The 27,728-nt window shown below is 43.4% G+C and overlaps 1 protein-coding gene and 1 pseudogene across 9 annotated transcripts in view; one reads left to right on the forward strand and one right to left on the reverse strand.

Moving 5' to 3' along the window:
- RHOT1 (ras homolog family member T1) overlaps nucleotides 1–27,110 on the forward strand; it is a 107,021-nt gene extending 79,911 nt beyond the window's left edge. For 6 of the 9 annotated variants that reach the window (XM_055257606.2, XM_055257609.2, XM_055257605.2 and 3 more), the window contains one exon: nucleotides 4,894–6,009. In XM_055257606.2, coding sequence (XP_055113581.2) covers nucleotides 4,894–5,011 — 118 coding nt within the window. In that variant the 3' untranslated portion in view covers nucleotides 5,012–6,009. Of the gene's footprint in view, nucleotides 1–4,893; nucleotides 6,010–26,818 lie in introns of those variants that run through there. The other 3 variants (XM_055257603.2, XM_055257610.2, XR_008653164.2) reach the window with 2 other exon arrangements.
- Nucleotides 8,161–8,506, reverse strand: LOC129470157 (ubiquitin-like protein 5; annotated as a pseudogene).
- Nucleotides 27,111–27,728: the final 618 nt, after the last annotated feature.

Below are 27,728 nucleotides of genomic sequence, written 5' to 3' on the forward strand. Positions count from 1 at the left end.
GCACTTCTAAGCCAGAAAGCCAACATCCCAGACACAGGAATTTTCACCTAAGAACTTGAAAGCTCTAACAAACTGCGAATGATTACTTAGGGTTATATTCAACATTTAGTCATTATTTCTAATGTTCTAAAAAGAGATACTGCTTCACTAAATGATCTTATTCCACATACAGTAGGAAAGTTTGGTGATTTTGATATATCACTAGGTTAGAAAAAAACCTTTATACATAGACACACATACACATTTTTGACCTTGTAACATTTAATGCTGGAAAGTCTATCTTAATGAAAACATCCTAAATATAGAGAAAAATTTTATGTAGAAAGATAGTCTTTTTTTTGTAGCCACAAATAAATGGAGATAGCCAGGTTGGGCATGGTGGCTTATGCCTGTAATCCCAGCGCTTTGGGAGGCTGAGGCCAGGAGTTCAAGACTAGCCTGTGCAACATAGCAAGACCCCCATCTCTACAAGAAAAATGAAAATTATCCAGGCATGATGGCACACGCCTGTAGTCCCAGCTACTTATGTGGCTAAAGCAGGAAGATCACTTGAGCTCAGGAGTTCGAGGCTACGGTGAGCTAGGATCGCACCACTGCGCTATCCAGCCTGGGTGACAGAGCAAGACGCTGTCTCTGAAAAGTAAAATAATAAAATAAAAGGAGATAGCCAGCAATAGGAGAATAGAATATAATCCAGCTATTTAGAATGTTTCCATAATTGATGAAGAAGTCCATACCTTATAACACGTGTGAAAAATATATAGAATTATACACACATTGTGTTTGCAGCTGTGTAAAAAATACATAGAAAAAGTCTAAAAGGGGCTGGGCACAGTGGCTCACTCCTGTAATCCCAGCACTTTGGGAGGCTGAGGCAGACGGATCACTTGAGGTCAGGAGTTTGAGACCAGCCTGGTCAACATGGTGAAACCCCATCTTTACTAAAAATACCAAAAATTAGCTGGGCATGGTGGTGCACGCCTGTAATCCCAGCTACTCAGGAGCCTGAGGCACAAGAATGACTAGAAGCTGGGAGGCGGAGGTTGCAGTGAGCTGAGATTGTGAGACTCTGTCTCAAAAAAAAAAAAAAAAAGTCTAAAAGGAAATACCTGACCTTTTAATTTGTTGCCTTGGGTAACATAAATGATTTTTTTTCTTACTTTGCCTTATTTTCTAATGAGTGTATATTAACTTTTTTATATTTGAAAATAAAGTAAACTTTAGAAAGAAAGAAAAACTATGCAGTAAGATACTATAAGTTATTCTAAGATGATATTTTCTAAAAGTCGTTTTGAAAGAATTATGCTTTTGAATTGTGGAAGAATTATTTCTGCTTAAGTTTAGAAATGAGCCAGAAGCGGCCAGGCGTGGTGGCTCACGCCTGTAATCTCAGCACTTTCGGAAGCCAAGGTGGGTGGATCACCTGAGATCAGGAGATTGAGACTATCGTGGCCAACATGGTAAAACCCTGTCTCTACTAAAAATACAAAAATTAGCTGGGTGTGGTGGCATGCACCTGTAGTCCCAGCTACTCGGAAGGCTGAGGCAGGAGAATCACTTGAACCCTGGAGGCGGAGGTTACAGTGAGCTGAGATCGCGCCACTGCACTCCAGCCTAGCGACAGAGTGAGATTTCGTCTGTCTCAAAAAAAAAAAAAAAAAAGAAAGAGAAAGAAATGAGCCAGAAGCTTTATGAAACTGTACTCGCCTCTGTTTGAGAACTGAAAGGGCAAATGTGAATTAGTTTTTGATGCTTTTGGAATACATGTGAGACCACATTATTCTCTATTCAGGTTAAGCAATGATAAGCGTGCCCTCCATTTTAAATGCTTTCTCTCTTTTTTAAATAGAGCCTGGTAGTGCAGCCTTTAAATGCAGGTGTTACAGGTGTAAAATAGTTCTGTAAGTAACTTTCCATGTCTGAAAGTGTCTTAAACAGCTACTGTAACATTGATGGAGCCATCGAAATATATTTTATAAGTTAGTAGTTACCTTAAGTTTTCAACTAGCTGTATCTTGAACATGTATCTATATTAATCTTGAAATGCAAAAGAAAACTAAGCAATAAGGTCAGTCAGAATATATTATTTCATGTGTCTTAAAACACAAGGGAGACCAGCCTATAGTTCCAGCAGTTAGAGAGGCCAAGGTGGAAGGATTGCTTGAGCTCAGGAGTTCAAGATCAGCCTGGACAACATAGTGAGACTTCATCTCTATAAACAAACAAGAAACCACAAGGGAGCTCTGTGGAACAGATATCCATATTTGAAGACTCTGAGAAATCATTTTGATTTTAATGTGATTATAGCTATCTTAAATCCTAATTCTTTTTTCCTTCTAAGTTAAAAAATAAATGTAAAAATTTTAAAATAAAAAATCTCTATCAGTGCAGATGCATGATAATCACAGGGAGGCCAAAGATGAAGAGAAACCTCTAATGCACCTTTACCTATGCTCTGACTTTAAATTCTATACGTCTGCATTGACTTGGAGTTGTAAACTTTTGTTACTCTCATCATAGGTCCATGGTCTGTGAGTTTGGGATGTTGGACTCAATTTTTTCACAGATATATATTTGTAGTTTTTGATAACCCAAAGTTATAATCATCTGTAAACTTCATGACTAATAGTTGTTAACCTCATTTCTGATGAATACTTATGGTTACTACATGTTGTCAGGTACTGCTTATGGTATTGGTTTAAAGGACTTGGTATTTCAGATACACCAAGACCGGCCTCATAGGGATGTTTAGAGAATGTATATAACAGCTTTAGGTTTCCTTGTCTGGGGTGGGTGGGTGTGTGTTTGTTAACAGAGTACATACAGATAGATTTTTTTTTTTTAAGTTTGGCAATTTGCTGTAGAATACATTTATTTTAAATATAGAAAACATGAGATCCATCATATAGGGTGGCAACTCAATTTATGTGTGGGATGCATAATTGAGAGATGTTATTTTGAGTCCCTTTTTTTGTGAGCTCTGCTGTGAACTGCAAACTGTGTGCATGTGCATAAAAGGTTAAGAGCCCGGGTAGCTGAGTGGGGTGCCATGCTGTTAGCAGACGACGAAGGCAGTATTACTCACCAGTTGCATGCTGTCAGCTCTGTAGAAGATTCCATCTTCATGGAGTCATCTCATGGTCCACTTTTTCTTGAAGCCAGGTAACATTTCCAATGGGTTGGCCTCGTTGGAGTTTTTCCAGCTTGAAAAACCTAAGCATTTTCTTCTGTGACTTTTTTTTTAATAAAACACTGCCTGTTGGAAAAACTAACTTGCAAGCTGGAATGAACCTGTGATATCACTTTGCTTTGTAAGAAATAATTATGTGAGGAGTGATTTTTTCTTTAAATAGAAACTGGTGAGGGTGAGAATTGGAGTGTTGTCTCTTGCTTTGTTGTGGTGCTAAGCATGGAGCACTCTGGCTTGTGTTGTAGACTTTTGTTTCTAGGGATGTACAGACTCTATTTTGTGATAACTAATGTGTTCACTTTGACTATTACTGAGGCAAAGTAGTTTTGTGCAGTTTGAATTCTTGGCTCTTAACTCTTTTGCATATGTCAGTGCCTTGGTCTTTTAATGATATCTGACTTTTGCTTCAAATCTGTTTAACTTAGTTATAAAATAACCTAAACTAGACAGTCTCTCTAAGTTCTTAATTTTGTAAGTTTTCTTTTCTTTTCTTTTTTTTTTTTTTTTTTTTTTTTTGCGATGGAGTCTCACTCTGTCACCCAGGCTGGAGTGCAGTGGCACTGTGTTGGCTCACTGCAACCTCCATCTACTAGGTTCAAGCAATTCTCCTGCCTCAGCCTCCCGAGTAGCTGGGATTACAGACACCCACCGCCATGCCCGGCCACTTTTTATAGTTTTAGTAGAGACGGGGTTTCACCATGTTGGCCAGGCCAGTCTCGAACTCCTGACCTCAGGTGATCCACCCGCCTCAGCCTCCTAAAGTGCTGGGATTACAGGCATGAGCCACTGCACCCGGCCAATTTTTTAAGTTTTCTACATCATCTCAATTGTGTTCACTTAGTAACTAAGACTTCAGTGACATTTAAATAAAATGTTCCGACCTTTTCTTTAGAGCTTTATCCTCTTCATGATAAGCTGTCATACTTGAGACTCTTGAGGGTACTTACTGAGCATGCTCACAACTCAGTTTGTGGCGTACAGGCTGTCCCTGTTCTTGTCATGCGTACTATGGCTTCTTTTATGTCATTGCCTTTCAATCCATCACATTACATTATGTCTGTTAGTTGGTATCATTATCACTGCCTGTCTGACTAACACCAGGGATTGGTTTTTTTCTCTTTAATTAGCAGTAACCAAATTAATGCAAACTGGTAAATCCTCCCCTCCCCCTTCGGGTTTTTTGGGGGTTTTTTTGTAAATTTTTATGAGGCTCAGTGTTTCCAAAGTTGACTTTAATCATTTCTCTTAGAAAAGTATTGTCACTTGTCACTTAACTGCTTACAAAATAGCTTTCAGTTCCTGGGGATAGGAGATTGCACATTATTTAACCATGAATATGATCCTCAAAATTGTGGGAACACCGCCTTAATTTTCATTTTGAAGGACCGTGATGGTATTATAAAATGCTAGATTGATTCGTCTAACTTCATTTCCTGTGTGAAAAAAAGTTTACAAATTTAGATGTCTACTCCCACAAAGTAGCTAATTATCTTTATTAGTGTCTACATTATGTCATTTTCTTAAAGTAATGATTAAGTAATTATATACATGGCTATATTGATCAATGTTTTTGATAAGCATTACTGTATGCAATTAGCTTGACAAGTGTGCCAATACTTCCCTAAAAGTAGACTGCTAAATAACTGGTATAGGGTTTTCCTACTAATCATGTTTTAAATAATAATTACATTTTCTGACTGCAGGCACGTGACACAAGCTGACCTCAAGAGCTCCACGTTTTGGCTTCGAGCAAGTTTTGGTGCTACTGTTTTTGCAGTTTTGGGCTTTGCTATGTACAAAGCATTATTGAAACAGCGATGATATAAAAAGAAATACTGTCCCTACCAAAAACAAATACTTTTACGTACATTCTGAATGCTTTAAGTTCTGCTAGAAATATTGAGATATTTATACATGCAGAGTTACTTTATTAATATTTGTAATTCATGCATAAGAGTATTTTAATGATAGTTATAACTGCAGTATTGGCTAGCATATGGAAAGAAAACAGCTAACAGCCAAACTAAAATGGCTAAATTCCAGAGGCCAAAAGGGAATATTTTGTAAATATATGTACATATTCAGGCAAGATATGGTCTCCCAAGCTGAGTTCTAGAAATGATGTTTCTAGACATTTCTAAATGGTATTGTTAGTGCTCACTTGGCTCACTCTCCTAGGTTTAAGTTAGCCCAGAGATTGTATTTACTCATGGATCACTTTATTTATTTCACATTTACTCAGAATGACCCTTTGGGTTCTATAAGGACATAAGGCACAATTTGCCATTCTCTCTCCGTTTTTAAAAACATACAAGTCAGTGTCAGCTTACCAACATGACATTTTTTCAGTCAGTTGTGGTAGGCCAGCCTTGAAGCCATTGCACAGTCTAGAAAATTGTGTAGCTGAGTGTGCAGCTCACCTTTAAGGGTGAAGTGAGGTAAAAGCAATTAGCAGAGATGTTATCTATGTGATTATGTTGCTTCTTTGTCAGTATGTTGAATTTTATAGCCCTTTCAATGAAATGAAAAAAAAAAAAAACAATTTGTATATTACCAATGTTTTTAGTTTAAATAAAGAGTCACCCTTACTACTGTTGAATTTCATCCCAAGTGTAAATCATTCTATAATGGCTGTGTCTGTTATAGTATATTACAGTAACTGCATGTGTCACCAAGTGTTCTATATCAGGCTAGGATAACCTAGAGGCAGTAATTTTTTAAATGATAAAATCTAATGAATATAAACTCTCATGATAAACCTATTTTTTCCATCATCAGCCTTTTCAAGTATTTAAATAAATAACTGCTGTGTACTGTGATCTTGAGTTCTTTTGTCATCTAAAGTAAAAATTTCTGTACAGATGTGAGTGAAGTCCTCTGGTTTCTATCTCTCATATTGAAAATTATTTTGTGTAAAAGGAATACTCATCCGGGAGTGGTGGCTCAGTCGTGTAATCCCAGCACTTTGGGAGGCCGAGGTGGATGGATCACCTGAGGTCAGGAGTTTGAGACCAGCCTGACCAACATGGTGAAACCCTGTCCCTACTAAATACAAAACATTAGCTGGGCATGGTGGCACATGCCTGTAATCCCAGCTACTTGGGAGGCTGAGGCAGGAGAATCGTTTGAACCTGGGAGGAGGCGGAGATTGCAGTGAGCCAAGATCACGCCGTTGCACTCCAGCCTGGGCAACAAGAGCGAAACTACACCTCAAAAAAAAAAAAAAAAAAAAAAAAAAAAAATTAGGAAAAAGGTCAAGTATGATTTATATATATGAGGAAATTTATTTAAAAGTTGTAGAGAAATGTATTCTGGTAAAAGGCCAATTGTTTTCTCCTACACATAGCTAGTTAATATGGTTTCTGCTATTGTTTGCATGTTTATTTTCTCCTTTAACATGATTTTTCCTCTTTGCCATTCTGAGGGACATTTTCTTACAAGATCACACTTCTTGAGCAACTAGTAACAGTATAACTTACTAGCTTGCAAAATAACATGACACTTCATTTTTTATTTTTTATTTTTTGATAAGACAAGGTCTTACTCTGTTGCTCAGGCTGAAGTGCAGTGGCATGATCATAGCTCACCGCATCCTTGAATTCCTGGCCTCAAGTGATCCTTCCATCTCAGCCTCCCACAGTGCTGGGATTACAGGTGTGAGCCACCACACCCGGCCTGACTCCTCATTTTTTATTATTTTCTGAGAATTTCCCACTTACCAAATTTATGTCCGTTGTATAGTTTGCAATGACAGTTAATTTTTTCCAAGTTCTTTTCTAGTTTGTCTGAAATACTGCTTTAAATGAATATGCTTTATAGATTGTTGTGTTTGTGAGAAGCAGAGGTAAGAAGCTAGCTTACCAAGAGTTAATAAGTGGTGTGTTTATATATTTAGATATTCTCTCTCCATCTTTTCATTTGGGGACGTTACATTTCTTTGGTTCAGAAGAAGGCAGGGGGCCACTGCCCTATCTTGCACTTGCTCTGGACACACCCCCTTGCTAAGCTAGCCCCTTTCCTCACTTGTCAATCACTCCAGTTGGGGCGGATTTAGTAGAGGGAATGCTCACTGTTTTCTCATCTTTAACCTACAGGCACATACGGGTTTTTTCTTTCTTTTGGAGACAGAGTCTTGCTCTGTTGCCAGGGCTGGAATGCAGGGGCGTAATCACAGCTCACTGCAACCTTGACCTTGTGCGCCCAAGCAATCCACCCTCCTCAGCCTCCAAGTAGCTGGGACTACAGGCATGTGCCACCACACCTGGCTAATTTTTAAAAAATTTTTTTTGGTAGCGATGAGGTCTCACTCTGTTGCACAGGCTGGTCTCAAACTCCAGAGCTCAAGTGATCCTTCCGTCTCAGCTTCCCAAAGTGCTGGGATTATAGGTATGAGCCACCAGGCCTGGCCTATTTTTCTTCATTTTGCATCCACTTTAGAGACTAGTGAATGTGAGAAAATAATGTGAACACAAGAAAAGGCTTTTTCTGGCTTTTACAGTTTGCTCAGGAGATGCAAGCTTTAAGAGTACTAACGAGAAATGAAGAAAATAGGAACTTGAGAGTCGAAAGGAGATCTTTCACTTTACACCAGTTGGATTGTCTTTTTTTTTTTTTTTTCTTTTGAGACAGAGTCTTGCTCTGTCGCCCAGGCTAGAGTGCAGTGGCACAATCATGGCTCATTGCAACCTCAGCCTCCCAACTAGCTGGGACTACAGGCGCCCACCACCATGCCCGGCTAATTTTTTTTTTTTTTTAATTTTTAGTAGAGACAGGGTTTCACCATGTTGGCCAGGCTGGTCTCAAACTCCTGACCTCAGGTGATCCGCCCGCCTCAGCTTCCCAAAGCATTGTCTTTTATTTTTTATTTTTATTTTTTCAACATCTAAGTCTTTATTAAGGTGAGTTTTTACAAACAAGCATCTATCCCAGTGTGTGGGGTGAGGATGGGAGAGGAGAGTGGGACAGCAGGAAGATGAGGATTCTCATCTTTTAATTATAAAGCTCCAGGTTCATCCCATTGTGGATTTCATAGTCCCCCAGAGACACATGGTCCTTAAAAATTGTGTACCACTTCTTCAGGACAATCTTGTTCCAACGGGTGCCAGTTTAGGCTGCAATCAGCTTCTTAAGGTCCCCGATGTTATCATCCGTGTTGCATTTAACATGGACCTTCTTCCCCAGACGGTCGTTGCAAACAACCTCGATCATCCTAGCTGGAGCTTGAATTGCCTTGTATCCTAGCTAGAGCTCAAATCGCCTGGAATCTGCAAGACCACTAGCTCCTCAGCATTGTCTTTCAAATGGGCAATTCTGAGGCTGTTTGCTGCAGTGCCTTAATGAATAAGGCAGTTGTGTGAAGAAGCATTGCTTTGAAGGTTTATTTCAGGTACAGATAACTGAGGAGTAGAGATGGGGTTTCACCATGTTGGCCAGGATGGTCTCGATCTCTTGACCTCGTGATCTGCCCACCCTGGCCTCCCAAAGTGCTGGGATTACAGGCGTGAGCCACCGCATCTGGCCTGTAATTTCATTTTCTTGATTTACACAACCCTTTCTTGAGAAGCAGCTTTACTCAGTCACTGAGTCCATGTGGAAAGAACTGACTAGCAGCCCTGGAAGCTAAATGATCTCTTAGTGGTAGTGGAAATTCACTAGATTATGGGTCGGGCAGTAGTAAAGGATTGAGTTAAGAGCTAAGATCTGAGTTTAAATCCCAACTTTTCCACATTTCATGTGCAAGTTACTTGAACTTTCTGTTTCCCTCCTAAACAATGAAGATTGGGATTGTGCACATTTACTGAGATCTGTTCCTGGGGGGTGTTATTTCCCCGTCCCCTTGTCAGGAGAATAGGAGGTCTGCATCCCACATCAAGGCCCACAGGATGGCAGCCCTCTGCCCTTCCTCCTGCACTTGAGCAGAGCTGCACCACTGCATCTGGGGAGTGGGAGAGGCATGGATGGCAGCCAGTTTTTTTTTCCTAAATGTATCTGAGAAATGTCTTGATTCTCTTGAGTATTGGAGCTGTCTTAGCCTATTCAGGCTGCCATAACAATGTAACAAAATACCATAAACTGGGCAGCTTATAAACAACACTAATTTATTTCTCACAGTTCTGGAGGCTGGGAGGTCCAAGATTAAGGTACCAGCAGATGCAGTGTCTTGTGAGGGCTCGATTCCTGGTTCACAGATGTCACCTTCTCACTGTGTCCTTACATGGTAGAAGGGGCAAAAAGTTCCCTTGGGCCTATTTTATAAGGGCAACTAATCCCATTCATGAGGGCTCTACCCTCATGGCCTAATCACCTCCCAAAAGGCCTCACCTAATACTGTCACCTTGGAGGTTAGGATTTCAACATAAGAAACCGGGGTGGGGGGGATATATTCAGACCATAGCAGGGGCCAGTAAAATGTCCCGTACCCTTATTGTCTCGGCAGGCAGCACAAACAGTTGAATTTCCTTATTTCACTGGCTCCTTTCTCAGTCTTGTGGGCTGCCCGACCTCTGCTCAACCTCTAGGATACTCGAGTACCCCAAGGTTCTGTCCTGAGTTTCCTTATCTTTCCTATCTAGACTTTGTCTCTAGGTGATCTCATTCAGCACCTTGATTTTGATTTTTTAACCTTTTTTTTTTTTTTGACAGCGTTCCACTCTGTTGCCTAGGCTGGAATGCAGTGGCTCAATCTCAGCTCACTGCAACCTCCGCCTCCTGAGTTCAAGCCATTCTCCCACCTCCTCCTCCTAGTAGCTGGGACTACAGATGTGCACCACCATGCCAGGCTAACTTTCAATATTGTTTTGTAGAGACAGGGTTTTGCCATGTTGCCCAGGCTGGTGTCCAACTCCTGGGCTTAAGCAATCAGCCCACCTTGGCCTCCCGAAGTTCTGGGATTATAGGTGTGAGCCACCGCGCCCCGGCCCTGATTTTTAAACTTTTTGTGTTGAAATAATTTGAAACATTCAAAACAAAGTTACAAAAGTAATCACAGGACTCGCTCCTTTGGGGTATTTCTTATAAATGGAATCGTACAGCCTGTGGCCTTTTGTGACTGGCTTATTTCACTTAGCATAAAGTTTTCAAGATTCATCCGTTTTGTAGCATATACCAGTACTTTACTCCTTTTTACTGCTGAATAATATTCTGTTGTATGGATATGTCATATTTTTATCTTCAGTTGATGCACATTGGGATTGTTTCTAATTTTTTACTGTTATGAATAATGCTGCTATGAACATTTGTGCACAGGTTGGTTTTTTCATTTTCATTTTGTGTTTTGTTTTTCTGTGTACAAGTTTTGGTGTGGATGTATATTTTCATTTCCCTAGGGTATATACCTGGGAATGGAATGGCTGGGTCATTGAGTAACTCTGTGTTTATTATTTTGAGGAAAAGCCAAACTGTTTTCCAAAGTGGCTGCACATTTCACATTTTCACCAGCAATATGTGAGGGTTCTAGTTCCTCCACCTCCTCACCAACACTTACCTGTCTTGGTTTTTGTAACTATTTAATATTCTAGTGAGTGTGAAATGGTGTCGCTGTGGTTTTGACAATTGCTGATCTTGCCCAGAACATTTATTACTGCAGTATTTCCCAATTTTCTACTAAAGTTATTCCCCCTGTATTTATTAATTGGAGTTATACAGTAAAAGAGTGTCCGTCCCCCATTGACTTATTTATTTATTTGATATTTATTTATATGATGGATATTTACTTTATCCTATAGGTCATAACACATTACTCTTTTCTTTTTTTTTTTTTTTTTCGAGATGGAGTTTCACTCTGTCACCCAGGCGGGAGTGCAGTGGCATGATCTCGGCTCACTGCAACCTCTGCCTCCCGGGTTCAAGCGATTCTCCTGCCTCAGCCTCCTGAGTAGCTGGGACTACAGGCGTGTGCCACCACGCCCAGCTAATTTTTATATTTTTAGTAGAGATGAGGTTTCACCATGTTGGTCAGGCTGGTCTCGATCTCCTGACCTCGTGATCCGCCCACCTCGGCCTCCCAAAGTGCTAGGATTACAGGCGTGAGCCACTGCGCCTGGCCTCCATAACACATTACTACTGTTTTTTATTTTGTTGTTCAGTTTTGCTCATCCTGTTCTTATCCCAGATTGGGCCATCGGGAGCTCCTTCAAGCTGGCCCCTGCACTCGTCAACATGTACCCCATTATTTCTGAGCACTTCCTTACTTCTAGGCATCACAAGATGTTCCAAGCAACTTGTTTACTTCCCATCCTCATCCTGTACTTTACTTGCCCTTGTCCCAACATCAATCATTTCTCCAAGGAACTCTGGTTCCTTTGATTAGAGAATGGTTATTTAGAAACAGAGATTCTGGCATTAGGTGTAGCTCATTGCTACTAGCAGCCCCTGGACTTCAAATACAATCCAGCTGCAACTCCTAAATTGCTATCACCAGCCCTGACCTCATTCCAGAAATCCACACTCTGCTTCTAGTTTATTTTTTTCTTTTTCTTTTTCTTTTTGAGACATAATCTTGCTCTGTCACCCAGGCTAGAGTGCAATGGCGTGATCTTGGCTCACTGTAACCTCCACCTCCCAGGTTCAAGCAATTCTCCTGTCTCAGCCTCCCAAGTAGCTGGGATTACAGACGCCCGCTACCACGTCCAGCTAATTTTTTGTATTTTTAGTAGAGATGGAGTTTTGCCATGTTGGCCAGGCTAATCTCAAACTCTTGACCTTAGGTGATCTGCCCACCTCAGCTTCCCAAAGTACTGGGATTACAGGCGTGAGCCACTGCCCCCAACCAACTGATTCTAGTTTCTTGCCTGCTGTTTCTTCATGGATATCTGAAGCACCTTAAACAGAACTCTTCATACCCAGCAGTAACTGCCCCTTTCCCGATCGTCCCCGTCCTGTTGACTCTACTTCCAAAACATTTATCTGTCCACTTATCTCCATCTCCATTCCTACCACCCAGGGCCAGCCCATCACAACTTCTCACCTGGAATAAATGCGGGGTAACCTCCTAATGGCTGCAGCAGTTTCCCAGTTTCTTCTTTTCCTTCCAAAATCCATTCTCTTTAAGCAGCCATCTTGCCACTCCTACACTTAAATTCTTTCATTGTCTTCTTGTCACACTTAAATAAAACCCAGTTTCCTTGTCCTGCTTTTTTATTTTTTATTTTATTTATTTATTTATTTTTGAGACAGAGTCTCGCTCTGTCGCCCAGGCTGGAGTGCAGTAGTGTGATCTCGGCTCACTGCAAGCTCCACCTCCCAGGTTCACGCCATTCTCCTGCTTCAGCCTCCCGAGTAGCTGGGACTACTGGCGCCCACCACCACACCCGGCTAATTTTTTCTATTTTTAGTAGAGACGGGGTTTCACCATGTTAGCCAGGATGGTCTCGATCTCCTGACCTCGTGATCTGCCTGCCTCGGCCTCCCAAAGTGCTGGGATTGCAGGCGTGAGCCACCGCGCCTGGCCCTTGTCCTGCTTTTTAAAGCCTGACCATGCTGTTCCTTGCCTGCTTCTCTGACCTGTTTCCGGACCCATTGCCTGCTTCCTTCAGAGCCTTTGCACTGGCTATTCTCTGCTTGAAACGCTCTTCCCTCTTTTTTTGAAAAGCTGTCTCATGCTTGTCACTTACATCTCAGTTTAAATGTTACCTCCTCAAAGTGGAGCCTTTCCAGATCATGTAAAGAAACCATCTAGAAACTCAATCTGACAGTCAGGCGTGGTGGTTCACACCTGTAATCCCAGCACTTTAGGAGGCTGAGGCGGGTGGATCACTTGAGGCCAGGAGTTCGAGACCAGCCTGACCAACATGGTGAAACCCCATCTCTACTAAAAATACAAAAATTAGCTGGGCATGGTGGCGGGTGCCTGTAATCCCAGCCACTCGGGAGGCTGAAGCAGGAGAATCACTTGAACCCAGGTGGCAGAGGTTGCAGTGAACTGAGATCACACCACTGAACTCCAGCCTGGGCGACAAAGCGAGACTCTGTCTCAAAACAAACAAACAAACAAAAACTCTATCTGACATCACCCTGATTGTCAGCATCTCACCACCAGCCATCCTCCCTCCCTCCATTTCATCCTATCTCATTACCTCCCTTCCACCCTCCCTCCCTCCCTCTCTCGTTCCCTCTCTCCCTCCCTCCCTTACTCCCTCCCTTCCTCCCTCCCTCTCTCGTTCCCTCTCCCTACCTCCCTCCCTTCCATCCTCCCTCCCTCCCTTACTCCCTTCCTTCCTCCCTCTGTTCCATCCTCCCTCCCTCCCTCCCTCTCTTGTTCCCTCTCTCCCTCCCTTCCTTCCTTATCCACGTGTGCTCCTTCATTTGTTGAGGGTCTCCCTCTGCTTCAATGTAGACTCTATAAGAGTAGGGCTTTGGGCCGGGCGCGGTGGCTCATGCCTGTAATCCCAGCACTTTGGGAGGCTGAGGTGGATGGATCACCTAAGGTCAGGAATTCGAGACCAGCCTGACCAACATGGAGAAACCCCGTCTCTAATAAAAATACAAAATTAGCCAGGCGTGGTGGTGCATGCCTGTAATCCCAGCTACTCAGGAGGCTGAGGCAGGAGAATTGCTTGAACCTGGAGGCGGAGGTTGCGGTGAGCCGAGATCGTGCCAGTGCACTCCAGCCTGGGCATAAAAGAGCAAAACTCCGTCTCAAAAAAAAAAAAAAGGAGTAGGTCTTTGACTGTCTTAATCACCACTTTATATTCAGGGCCTAGAACAATACTTGGTACATAGTTGATGCTCAGTAAATATGTTTTGAATCAATGAGTAAATGGACAAATAAATGAACTTTAAGCCATTTGCCTTAAAACTCTATGAAAGTCAGTGCAGCTTATTGGACTGAGTGAGGAAATAAAGCTAAAGGACAACCAAAATATTTCCTACAGAGCTGGCTCTAACAACTGAGCTGTGGGGAAGGGCATCCACAAAATCAATGACAGAATGTCAGGGACTTGCACCATTCAGAGCCAGGGGTCACAGGCTTCAGACTTGGGGTCTGAGCCTTTCTTCAAGTCGTCTGGTCAACTAGGCCTCTTGGCCGGGGCTCAGTGATCTCTCTTCTACTGCTACACTTAGTTTATCACGAGGGATTCTGTTCTGCTTGGTTGTTCTTTCCTTCAGAAACGTACTTGGAGCCTCCTTTGTATAAAGTGCTGGGCTGCATGTCGCGAGAAATAGAGATGAAATAGTTATGGGGGAGGTGCCTGATTCAAAGATCTTCCAATACAATAGGGAGAGGTAATATGTAAATAAGTGTCTACTATAGGTAGAAAAATAAGAACTATAAGAGATAAAATCAAGTGCAGGCCAGGCGCAGTGGCTCACGCCTGTAATCCCAGCACCTTGGGAGGCCGAGGCAGGTGGATCACCTGAGGTCTGGAGTTAAAGACCAGCCTGGCCAACATGGTGAAACCCCATCTCTACAAAAATACAAAAATTAGCCGGGCATGATGGCAGATGCCTGTAATCCCAGCTGCTCGGGAGGCTGAGGCAGGAGAATCGCTTGAACCTGGGAGGTGGAGGTTGCGCCATTGCACTATAGCCTGGGCGAAAGAGCGAGACTCCATCTCAAAAACAAACAAACAAAAAAATCAAGTGCAATGGGAATTCGAGCAGAGGGGAGATTTCCTCCTATTGAGGAGCTCCCAGAAAGCTTTTATGGAGGAGGTGGTGTTCACCTTGCACCATAACAATTCATACATAAAGAATATTTAGTTTCATTTGGCCTGAAAGAATTCAGGTGCCTGTGTGCCTCACACTTCTGGGGCTAAAGATCAGTAATCACTTCACTGGATAAATTTCCTCCAGTTTGGTATGTAAAAATCGAGACACATACTTTCTATAAAAACTGTCAAGTACAGCTGAACTTGAAAAAATATGCTGTGTAATAATGTGCTTGGAACAGAATAGTTGTTCATTTCAAGCAACATGAACGCTGTGCTCACCTGTTATATATAAGTGGCAGCTGAAACATGTACCAGATTATAACTCTGCCACCAGCCAGGTGCAGCTGTAGCATCTTACATTGTCATCAGGATTCTTCCACATTTTAGGATCCACATTTTGGGAATGAGAGTTACTGTTTGCCAAAAATGACCTCCCAAGCCCAAATGAAGAGGCCCTACCAGCACAGCAGTCAGCAAGAAAGAATTGGGAGATGCCTGTCACCTGCAGAGAGAGCCTTCCTTATGTGGTCAGGACCATGGAAAGCCCAAAGCCAAGGGACCTGGGAAGTCAGCCAAGGACGCTTGCCTGGGTGTCTCCTGGCTGGTTTCTCTGTGCTGTGGAGCCACCTATGTTTAGAACCTCTTGCCGCGCTCCCTCTGCTGAGCTTATATTTATGCTAGATCAAATGTTTAAACTGCTTTTCTCTTTGTGGATCACAAATTTTAGAACAGAAAATGTGGGTTCCGGAGGGTGTGAGAGACAGGGACAACCATATGTATTGCTTTAGTAGATGCTTCAGAGAAAGAAGACACTTAGTTCTCTAGTTGTTCACCGAACCCAATACGGTTTCTGCTCCTTAAGCTACATTCCTATAAAGATTAGCTTTCAGGTGCTACCACCAAGAGACAGTTCAAGTGCTGCTTATGTTGTATTTTAACTAAAGATCTCAAGAACAGAAAAGAAATCCCTAGATGCTGACATTCCAAGCAAACTTAGGTCAGGGGTGGAGGCGGGGAATTGACAGTTAAAGATTTCGGTGAACAGGCAGTTCTCACCTTAGGTGAGTTCACAGTGTGCAGGGGTGCTTGGTGGGATGGTACCCATTTCTTTCATCTTTGAGATATTTAAGGGGTGCTTACAATAAGGGGATACCCAATCTGCCTATCTTGACACATTCAACATGAGTTCTTAAATTCCCAGCTAATGGGTTGGATTTCCATTCATTTTATAGGCAGGATGGCTCTATTTGGATGACCCTTCTCAAAAAGTAAAAACAACCAAGGCAAATAAATCCTTCTGAGAGAGAGTATGAGGCTATGGCAGACAAGGTGAAATGCCTGTCACAGGAGATAAATTATTTTGCTCATTAATGAGTCATCTGTCCTTTGATTTCTCAAAGTCCTGGAGAAACAGGAGCTCAGCTGACAATGACCTGAGGGGACCCCTACAGTGCTTCAAGCAGTGGATGGAGGAGGAGGTGCCTTCCTGGTTAAGAAATTATCCCTGAGCCCTTGTAGAGGACAGTCCAGCATAGGAAATTCTGGAACTACAAGATGAAAATGTGTGCCAGCATGCTTCTACTTTCAGGGTACAGTCTGAGGCCCTAGGGAGGAGCAGTTCCTCAAGTGCTTTGACCTCTTGCCAGGACAAAGATGGAGAAGTATTTAGAAGCATCTGGATTTGTTAGCTCTTCAGTTTTCCTCCTCCACTCCCCACCCTGCACACAGAGCCTCAGAAGGAGAGACCAGCTTCACCCCCTTACCAGCAATTACTGAAGAATCAGCCCCCACCCACCGCAGGATCACTGATCTCCCTCCTATATGGGAACCCTGAACCTTGGAGAAAAACTGCTGACCTACAAACTCCCCACATTCACCTAGAATGCAGCCAGAGCAGAGTTTTGAGTGAGATAATCAGTCCTTCAGGGGGATCTGTTTTTCCAGCTTTCATTTTTCTCCCCTTGTTTCCTTTATCTCTAGAATTCTAAGAGCTGTACTGTTCATTGTTTCTACCCATCATTATTAAGGGAGAGATATGGAAACATTCCCATGGTAACAGTTTCATCTCAAAATATCTGAATGCTATTAGCTGCCTTTCCACTCCAGGGAAAAGATGAGATTTTTTTTAAAAAAAGAAATCTTTATTCTCAGAGTATAGTTGACAGGTCCTCTCCACACTGCAGGGAGGCCTGCCCAGATCAGCGGAGATGGGAAAGGTCTCAGAAAGCCAAATTTGTTTCTTAGCTGACTTCACTTCCTGAACATTTCAAAAACTTATTATTACATGGTTCTGACACCGACCCAGAGAATTGCTGGTGGAAGTACTGATGAAAACACCAACATCTCTGGGGGAAGTCATCAACTGGGAGCATATGAGATGGGCCAGCGCAGACTCAGCTCAAAGACCCACAGACCACACTGTGTTACTGGAGAGCAACAGGTTTGAACAAACCCAGAGGTATGTGCTGGTCGCCATCAGAAAGCTGGGGAGAGAAAATGGGATAGGAAGCATTGTACCTCATATTCATGCACGCTTTATGGCTGGCCAAGGGCTTTTCCTATTGAAATGGGATGATGGAGGAGATAGGACACATTTATCTTAAACATGCGTCTTAATTATCTATTGCTGGCGGGGTGTGGTGGGTCACACCTGGAATCCCAGCACTTTGGGAGGCCAAGGCGGACGGATCACTTGAGCCCAGGAGTTCGAGACCAGCCTGATGAACATGGTCTCTACCCATCTCTACAAAAAATTAAAAAATTAGCTGGGTGTGGGACTGCACGCCTGTAGTCCCAGCTACTCAGGGGGCTGAGGTGAGAGGATCTCATAAGCCAAGGAAGCAGAGGTTGCAGTGAGTTGAGATTGTGCCACTGCTCTCTAGCCTGAGTGACACAGCAAGACCCTATCTCAAAAAAATATATATTTTATATATATAATATATATAAAATATATATATAGCTGCATAACGAATTATTCCAAAACTTGGCAGCTTAAAATAAACATGTTATCTCACAGTCTCTGTCGGTCAGGAATTTGGGAGCAATTTAGCTGGGTGATTCTGGCTCCAGGTCACTAATTAGATTGTATTCAGACTGTCCACCAGGGCTGCAGTCACCTGAAGGCTTGACTGGGGCTGGGAGATCCCTTTCAAAGATAGCACATTAGCCATTGGCAGGAGGCCTCAGCTCCTCACCACATGGGCCTCTCTTCACAGGGCTGCTTGATGACATGGCAGTTGGCTGACCCCGGAGCAAGTGACCCAAGAGATAGAAAACAGGAGGAAGCTGCACTGTCTTGTTTGACCTAGTCTCAGAGGGCACACATCATTGTTTCTGCCATATTCTGTTCTATAGAAGCATGTCACTAAGTCCAGCACACATGTTTGGGGAGGGGAATCGAGCCACTTCTTGAAAGGAGAAGTATCAAGGACTCTGTGAACATGTTTTAGGACCATGATGTCATGACAGTTATGAAAACGAATGTATCAGTGCTGTATGTACTGATATGAAGCAATCTCCAAGATGTATCTTCAGTGACAACAGCATGATGCAGAACGCTAGGTAAGTCTGGATACTATTTATGGTTTTAAAAAGGGAGGAGGGAGCCAGGTGCAGTGGCTCACGCCTGTAATCCCAGCACTTTGGGAGGCCGAGGCGGGCAGATCACAAGGTCAGGAGATTGAGACCATCCTGACTCACACGGTGAAACTCCGTCTCTACTAAAGAAACACAAAAAATTAGCCGGATGTGGTGGCGGGCACCTGTAGTCCCAGCTACTTGGGAGGCTGAGGCAGGAGAATGGCCTGAACCTGGGAGGTGGAGCTTGCAGTGAGCCAAGATCGCAACACTGCACTCCAGCCTGGGCAGCAGAGCGAGACTCTGTCTCAAAAATTAATTAATTAATTAATTAATAAAAAAAGGAGGAGGGATAAATATGCAATTATGCGTAGACTACCTCTCAGAGGATATACAATAAACTGGCCTCAAGGAGGAGGGCTGGGGACAGGTGGGAGAGAGATTTGCTTTCTGTACCTTTTGGATTTTACTTGAGCAAGTATTACTCTTTGATAATAAAATTTAATTTCAAAGATAGATTAAAATAACATAGAAATAAATAACATTGTTGAAAGAACTCAGAATGACCAGTTTGAGATGGAATTTTTTTTTTTTTTTTGAGTTGGGGTTTCACTCTTGCCCCTCAGCAGGGAGTACAGTGACACGATCATAGTTCACTGCAGCCTCGCCCTCTCGGGCTCAAACACTCCTCCCACCTCAGCCTCCCAAGAAGCTGGGACTACAGGCACATGCCACCACACCTGACGAATTTTAAAAAATTTTTAGAAGAGGTGAGGTCTTGCTAGATTGCCCAGGCTCAAATTCCTGAGCTAAAGCAGTCCCCCTGCCTTGGCCTCCCAAAGTGCTGGGATTACAGGCATAAGCCACTGTGCGCCTGGCTGGAATTCACTTTGTAAAGCTATTGGGGCCAGCAGTGAGCTATGATTGTGCCTGGGTGACAGAGCAAGACCCTGTCTTGTGGAAAAGAAAAGAATAAAGCTATCAGGGTAGATGATTTTAGGGGATTGGTTTGCTTGCTTTCTTGCTTGTTGTCTTGGAAGCAAGTGTACTTTCTTGGCAGGCACGTTTTGAGACAGGAGGCTATAAGCAAGATGTTGAAGGAAAACAGACCAAGCTCTCTGAAGGAGAGGACTTGGAAGAGAATCTCGTCCAGTTCTCATCCCGTGTGTGCCCACCTACCTGGACTTGAACGTATCTGCTATATTTTCCCTTCTGTGACTACAGAGACACTGTCCACAGGCAGCTCCTTCCCTTGCACATTAGAGTCTGGCCTCTGTCGTCTGCATCCTCCAACAATTCCCCCTGCCTTTCTTGGATCTTTGATTTGTTTTCCTCTGGATTTATTAACACACAAACAAACAAACAAACATTACTTCTCCCATCTGAAAAAAAATATCTCTTCGTTCGCATTTCTCTGTTCCCTTTATAGCTTGCTTGAAAGAGTTTCCTCAGTGTCTCCTATTCTGTCTCTTTTCAGAACCTGAGATATAGCTCACACTCCATAAAATTCACCTTTTTAGCATGTACAATTCAGTGGCTTTTAGTATAGTCACAAACTTGTGCAACCATCACCACTATCTCATTTCATCACTCCCGAAAGAAACTCTGTACCCATTAGCAGTCACTCCCCAATCCTTTCTCCGAACCCCTGGTAATCACTAATCTACTTTCTGTCTATGGATTTGCTTCTTCTAAATATTTTATATAAATGGAATCATACAATATGTGGATCTTTGTGACTAGCTCCTTTCAGATTGCATGACGTTTTCAAGGTTCATCCGTATGAACCTTGTATCAGCATGTATCAGCATTCCATTCCTTTTCATGGATGAGTAATGTTTCATTGTATGGAAATATCACATTTTGTTTATCATTCATCAATTTATGGATATTTGGGCCAGGCACGGTGGCTCACGCCTGTAATCCCAGCACTTTGGGAGGCCGAGGCAGGCGGATCACTTGTGGCTGGAGTTCGAGACCAGCCTGGCCAACATGGCAAAACCCTGTCTCTACTAAAAATACAAAATTAGCCAGGTGTGGTGGTGCATGCCTGTGATTCTAGCTACTGGGGAAGCTGAGGCATGAGAATCACCTGAACCCAGGAGGTGGAGGTTGCAGTGAGCCGAGATCACCTGGGCAACAGAACAAGACTGTCTCAAAAAAAAAAAAAAATTATGGATATTTTGGGTTGTTTCCACCTTTTCGTTATTATCAATAATGCTGCTACAAACATTCATATACAAGTTTTTGTATGGGCATATGTTTTCAATTATCTTTTCTTTTTTTATGACAGGGTTTCACTCTGTTGCCCAGGCTGCAGTACGGTGGCATGATCTCGGCTCACTGCAACCTCTGCCTCCCAGGCTCACGTGATCCTCCCAGTTCAGCCTCCCCAGTAACTGGGACCACAGGCACAGGCCACCACACCCAGCTTTTTTATTCTTTCTTTCTTTCTTTCTTTTTTTTTTTTTTTTTTTTTTGGAGTTTTGCTCTTGTTACCCAGGCTGGAGTGCAATGGTGCAATCTCGGCTCATGGCAACCTCCACCTCCCGGGTTCAAGTGATTCTCCTGCCTCAGCCTCCCAAGTAGCTGGGATTACAGGCATTTGCCACCATGCCTGGCTAATTTTTTTGTATTTTTAGTAAAGACAGGGTTTCTCCATGTTGGTCAGGCTGGTCTCGAACTCCTGACCTCAGGTGATCGGCCCGCCTCAGCCTCCCAAAGTGCTGGGATTACAGGTGTGAGCCACTGTGCCCGGCTAGTCTTTCTTTCCTGTCCTTTTTTTTTTTTTGGTGGAAACACAGTCTTGCCATGTTGCCCAGGCTGGTCTCCAATTCCTGGGCTCAAGCGATCCTCCCTCCTTGGTCTCCCAAAGTGCTGGGATGAGGCGTGGGCCACCACAGCAGGCCTAGGATTTTCTATACATAAGATCATGTCATCTGCAATTAGAGATAGTTTTATTCCTTCCTTTCCAAAGTATATGTCTTTTATTTATTTTATTTATATTTCTTTCTTAATTGCCCGGCCTAGACCCCCCATGTCATTTGTTAAGTACAAATGACAAGAGCAGACATCCTTGTTTTGTTCTTGATCTTAGGGGGGAAAACATTCATTCTTTTCAGTAGTAAGTTATGGGTTAGCTGTGGGTTTTCTCTCTTTTTTTTTTTTTTTTTTTTTTTTTGAGATAGAGTCTTGCTCTGTCATCCAGCCTGGAGTGCAGTGGCGTGATCTTGGTTCACTGCAACCTCCTCCTCCTGGGCTCAAGCAAGCCTCCCAGCCCCCAAGTGTCTGGGATCACAGGCACACACCACCACGCCCGGCTAATTCTGTTTTTTTTTTTTTTCGGAGATGAAGTCTTGCTGTGTCGCCCAGGCTAGAGTACAGTGGTGCAATCTCAGCTCACTGCAACCTCCGCCTCCCGGGTTCAAGCAATTCTCTTGTCTCAGCCTCCCAAATAGCTGGGATTACAGGCACGTGCCACCATGCCCAGCTAATTTTTGTATTTTTAGTAGAGACGGGGTTTTGCTATGTTGGCCAAGCTGCTCTCGAACTCCTGACTTCAAGCGATCCGCCCGCCTCGGCCTCCCAAAGTGTTGGGATTATAGGGGCGAGCCAGCACACCCGGCCTTCAGCTAATGTTTGTATTTTTTAGTAGAGACAGGGTTTCGCCATGTTGCCCAGGCTGAGCTGTGGGTCTTTCATAGATGCCTTTTATCAGATTAAACCAATTCTCTTCCTAGTTTGTTGAGTGTTTTTATAATGAAGCAATATTGATTTTATCAAGTGCTTTTTTTGTTTACTGAAATGATCATTTGTTTTTTGTCCTTTATTCCATTCATACAGTGTGTGTATTACATTGATTTTTGTATGACGAACCAATCTTGCATTTCTGGGAAAATCACGTTTGGTCATGGTATATACTCCTTTTTATATATTGTTGGATTCAGTTTGCTAGTATTTTGTTGAGGATGTTTGCATCTATAGCATAAAGTGTATCATTGTATAGTTTTCCTGTGATGTCTCTGTCTAGTTTTGTTATCCAAGTAACACTTTTCTTTTCTTTTTCTTTTTTTTTTTTTTTTTCTGAGATGGAGTCTCACTCTGTCTCCCAGGATGGAGTGCAGTGGCGTGATCTCGGCTCAGTGCAAGCTCCAACTCCCAGGTTCACAGCATTCTTCTGCCTCAGCCTCTCGAGTAACTGGGACTACAGGCGCCTGCCACCATGTCCGGATAATTTTTTGTATTTTTAGTAGAGATGGGGTTTCACTGTGTTAGCCAGGATGGTCTCGATCTCCTAACCTCGTGATCCACCCACCTCGGCCTCCCAAGATGCTGGGATTACAGGCGTGAGCCACCGCGCCGGGCCCCAAGTAATACTTTTCATGGTAATACTGGCCTCACAGAATGAGTTGGGAAGTGTTCTCTCCTTTTCTATTTTTTGGAAGAATTTTTGAAGAGATTGGTGTTCCCATTCGGTCTTGAGCCATTCCTCCCAGCTTGTTACCTCCCCTACCATACTGAAACTGCTCTTGTGAAGGTCTCCAATGTCCTCCACATTGCCAAATCCAACAATCAGTTCTCAGCCACCGTCTTACCACTCAGCAACGGCATCTGATCTCAGCCACCGTCTCACCCTCAGCAACAGCATCTGATCTCAGCCACCGTCTCACCCTCAGCAAGAGCATCTGATCTCAGCCACCGTCTCACCCTCAGCAACAGCATCTGATCTCAGCCACCGTCTCACCCTCAGCAACAGCATCTGATCTCAGCCACCGTCTCACCCTCAGCAACAGCATCTGATCTCAGCCACCGTCTTACCCTCAGCAAGAGCATCTGATCTCAGCCACCGTCTCACCCTCAGCAACAGCATCTGATCTCAGCCACCGTCTCACCCTCAGCAAGAGCATCTGACACATTTCCTTTCTCCTTGGAACACTGTCTGCTTCTGGCCTCCACAATCTTCTGGTTTTCTTTCTGCCTCGCTGGCCACTATTTTCCGGGCTTCTTTGCTGGATTGTCTTCCTCTATCAGATATCTTAATGGTGAAGGGACACAGGGCTGAGTCCTTGACACCTTTTTTCTGCCTTTTCTCAGATTTTTGGTCATTTTATTTCTCTCCTACATTTAAACACCAACTATATGCTGAAGCCTCCCAAATTTAGAGCCCAAATATGGTCTCTCTCTTTATCTTTGGATTTATATATCCTCTGCCTATTAGACATCTTACCTTGGATGCTGAATGTATATCTCAAACTTAACATGTCCAAAATTAAACTTTTGATCTATTCCACCAAAATTTGCTGTGCCCACCATCTTCCCCATCATTATTAACCACAACTTTAGCTTTTCAGTTGATCAGTCCAAAAATATCAAAGTCAGCCTTATTGGATACTTTCTTTCCCTCACTCCCTACGGTCATTCTATTAGCAAATCCTGTTGGGCCTACCTTCAAGATAATCAGAGTGGCCACCTCTCACCACCGTCATGATCGAATTATCTCCCTGGTCTTTCTCTAGCTAGGATTGATGGACTAGGCTTCTAACTGGTCTCCCTCCTTCCCCTTTTGCCCACCTTCAGGCTGCTCCTGGGACAGCAACCACCTCAGAGTTCGTATCATAAATAAATGTTGAATTTTGTCAGATGACTTTCTGCATCTATTGAGATTATCGTATGGTTTTCCTTCTTCAGTCTGTTAATATGGTAAATCACATAGTTTTTGGTTTGGTTTTGTTTTAGATGGGATCCCTAAAAAGGGTGCGGTGGCTCACGCCTGTAATCCTAGCACTTTGGGAGGCTGAGGCCAGCTGATCACCTGAGGTCGGGAGTTTGAGACCAGCCTGACTGACATGGAGAAACCCCCGTCTCTACTAAAAATACAAAATTTGCCAGGTTTAGTGGTGCGTGTCTGTAATCCCAGCTACTCGGGAGGCTGAGGCAGGAGAATCACTTGAACCTGGGAGGTGGAGGTTGCGATGAGCCTAGATTGCACCATTGTACTCCAGCCTAGCCAATAAGAGTGGAACTCCATCTCAAAAAAAAAAAAAGAAGAAGGAAAAAAATTAGCACATTTATAGAGCTGTTTCCAAAGCCCTTTTCACATATCATTTAATTGTCATAACCAAGAGGTGTAGCTATTACTATCATGCCCATTATAAGAGAACTAAGACTAAAGGAGTTTAAGGAACCGTCCTAGACCTAGCTAAGCAGCAGGACTGGGACTTGAACCCATGCCCTCTGTCTGCAGATGCCATGTTCGAGGTTAGTACCCAGTGAGTGAAGACCTTTAGGGACAGGCAGAAGGGCTCCTTTCAGCTTTGATTATGCTTGTGACCATTTCCCAAGGGAAGGAGCAGAGCTTCTGCCATGAACATGATACAAGTAATTCCATGTTTCTTACTTACAGCATCTTAAGAAAACTCCAGCATGGCAGAATGAGCACTCCACCTGCAGATGCCCAGGAGAGCCTGAGACTTATTTTTAGCCAGAATAGGAAAATGCCAAATATCTTCTAAGAGAGTTGGCAGGTGGCGGGCTGCTGATACAGCTGTGTTTATATAAGCTGGTGCAGAGGGGAGAATGATGGTTGCAAAGGAGGCAGGAGGTGCTTAATCCACCTATACACTTGTTGAGGTTTTCTTGGGAAGTTCTGGTCAGGAGTTACTGCTCAGGAGAGAGGGTCATGCAGACAGTCTGGAGATTGCCGAGAGCATATGTGCGACTGGCTTCCTTGAGTCAGAGCATTTGTCAAAGCCGCCCTTAAACGATCTGTCCACTGGTTCTTGGCCTCTTCCCACCCTATTATCCAGGGGTAAATAAAAGAACAGAAGCTCTTTCAAATGGTGCTGTTTTATTTATTTTTTTGAGACAGGGTCTCTGTCGCCCAAGCTGGAGTTCAGAGGCGCCATCACGGCTCACTGCAGCCTCCATCTCCTGGGCTCAAGCAATCTTCCTGCCTCAGCCTCCTGAGTAGCTGGGACTAGAGGCCCACGCCCACACTCCCCCCTGCCCAGCTTTTTAAATTTTTTTGTAGAGGTGAAGTCTCCTTATATTGCCCAAGCTGGTCTCAAACATCCTAAGCTCAGGCGATCCTCCCACCTCTGCCTCTCAAAGTCCTGGGATTATGGGCATGAGCCACTGCACCTGACCCTCAAGTTTTAAAGCATAGAGGTTCACCCGATTCTCACCATACTTCTCAGATGTGCTTGGTGAAAGCAATCTATAACACCCCATCCTACAGAAGCTGTCAAATAGTTTTCTCACAGAGGCAGCAAAATAAGGCTTTTAAAGGAGTTACCTATGGGCTCTCAGAGAGAATTAAGGTAAAACTTAACCTTAGTAAGGATTTTTTTAAATATTTTTTAAAATGTTCAAATAAAAACAAAAGTAGAGTAAATAGTATAATGATCTCTCACGCACATATACCCACCACTGAACTTCAACACTTACCAGCATGGACAATCTGTTTCATTGTTCCCCCACCCATTTTGGAATTATGCTGAACAAATCCCAGATAGCCCATTATTTCATCTGAAAATACTTCAGTGTGTACCTCTAAAGAATCTTAAAACAAAACAAAACAAAACCACAATGCCATCTTCACACTTTAAAAATGAACTATTGGCCAAGCATGTTGGTTCATGCCTGTAATCCCGGCACTTTGGGAGGTCAAGGTGGGCAGATCGCTTAAGCTCAGGAGTTGCCTGGGCAACATGGCAAGACCCCATGTCAACAAAGAAATACAAAAATTAGCCGGGCATGGTGGTGTAGGCCTGTGGTGCCAGATACCCAGAAGGCTGAGGTAGGAGGATTGATTGAGCCTGGGATGTCGAGGCTGCAGTGAGACCTGATGGCACCATTGCACTCCAACCTTGGCGACAGGACAAGACCCTGTCTCAAAAAAACCACCATTCCTTAAGATCAAATATACAGTGTTTGTATCGCCCCAACTCTTTAAACAAGTTTTTTTTTTTTCCACTTGATTTTTTTAACTCAGGATCAAATATATATATATATATTCCTGATGAAACCAGGTGATTTGTCCTGTAGTTTCTTATGGTATGGATTTTCCTGATCATATCCCTGTGGTGTCATTCAACATACTCTTCTAAATATATTTATTCATTAATGACCAATGTATTTCCTGTGAATTGGATCTAGAGACTTGAACAGATTCAGGTTCAATTCTGTAGCAAAAATACTTAAGGGGTGCTGTATACTTCCATCAGAGGCAGCAAATATCTGGTTTCTTTCTGTGATGCTAGCCTATAATCATCGCCTAGACCCGTAAATTGACTGACAATGACTTTTAAGGAACAAATGTGGCTGCAATGGCTTTCTGAGTAATACGTGCAGAAAAACACGTCCTGTAAAGTGTATTGTTTGTTTGTTTTTTGTTTTCTAGGCATGAAAACAGCCCTGGAAGTCTGCCCTGGCGCCTGCACTGAGACTAATCCAGGTCACTTTAGGGAAACTGCCCAGCTCTGGCACCGCACTGTGTGTCTCAGTCAGCTCTGTGAGGTGCTATGGCCTCATTTTCCCACTAGAGGACACTGTGGCTCCAGGACTTCCTGTGGCTCCCAGCCAGTCTTGCTACTCCAGCACCTCTAAGGAGGCAAAGCCTTTAGTGTGCATTTATTAGGCACTAACTGGATGCTTTCTTTATCAAGGAGAGAAATAAAAGAGGTCAAACACAAGGTCCTGTGGCATTGTTTCCTGATGTAGTTTCTTTCTTTTTTCTTTTTTTTTTTTTTTTTTGAGATGGAGTCTCACTCTTGTCGCCCAGGCAGGAGTGCAGTGGCGCGATCTCGGCTCACAGCAACATCTGCCTCCTGGGTTCAAGCAATTCTCATTACTCAGCCTCCCAAGTGGCTGGGATTACAGGCGCCCGCGACCACACCTGGCTGATAGTATTTTTAGTAGAGACACGGTTTCCCCATGTTGGCCAGGCTGGTCTTGAACTCCTTACCTCAGGTGATCCACCCGCCTCAGCCTCTCAAAGTGCTGGGATTACAGGCATGACCCACTGTGTCCGGTCATGTTTCCTGATGTAGTTTATTTGCATTATTTTATTTTATATATTTGTTTATTTTTTGAGACAAGGTCTTACTGTGTTACCCAGGCTGGAGTGCCGTGGTGCAAACACAGCTCACTACAGCCTTGAACTCCTGGGCTCAGAAAATCCTCCCATCTCCACCTTCCGAGTAGCTGGGACTACAGGTGCCTGCCACTGTGCCCAGCTAATTTTTAAATTTTTTATTTGTCAGGATGGAGTATCACTATGTTGCCCAGGCTGGTCTCAAACTCCTGGGCAC

The sequence above is a fragment of the Symphalangus syndactylus genome, chromosome 20 (genome assembly GCF_028878055.3).
Source record: "Symphalangus syndactylus isolate Jambi chromosome 20, NHGRI_mSymSyn1-v2.1_pri, whole genome shotgun sequence".
Lineage (NCBI taxonomy): Eukaryota > Metazoa > Chordata > Mammalia > Primates > Hylobatidae > Symphalangus > Symphalangus syndactylus.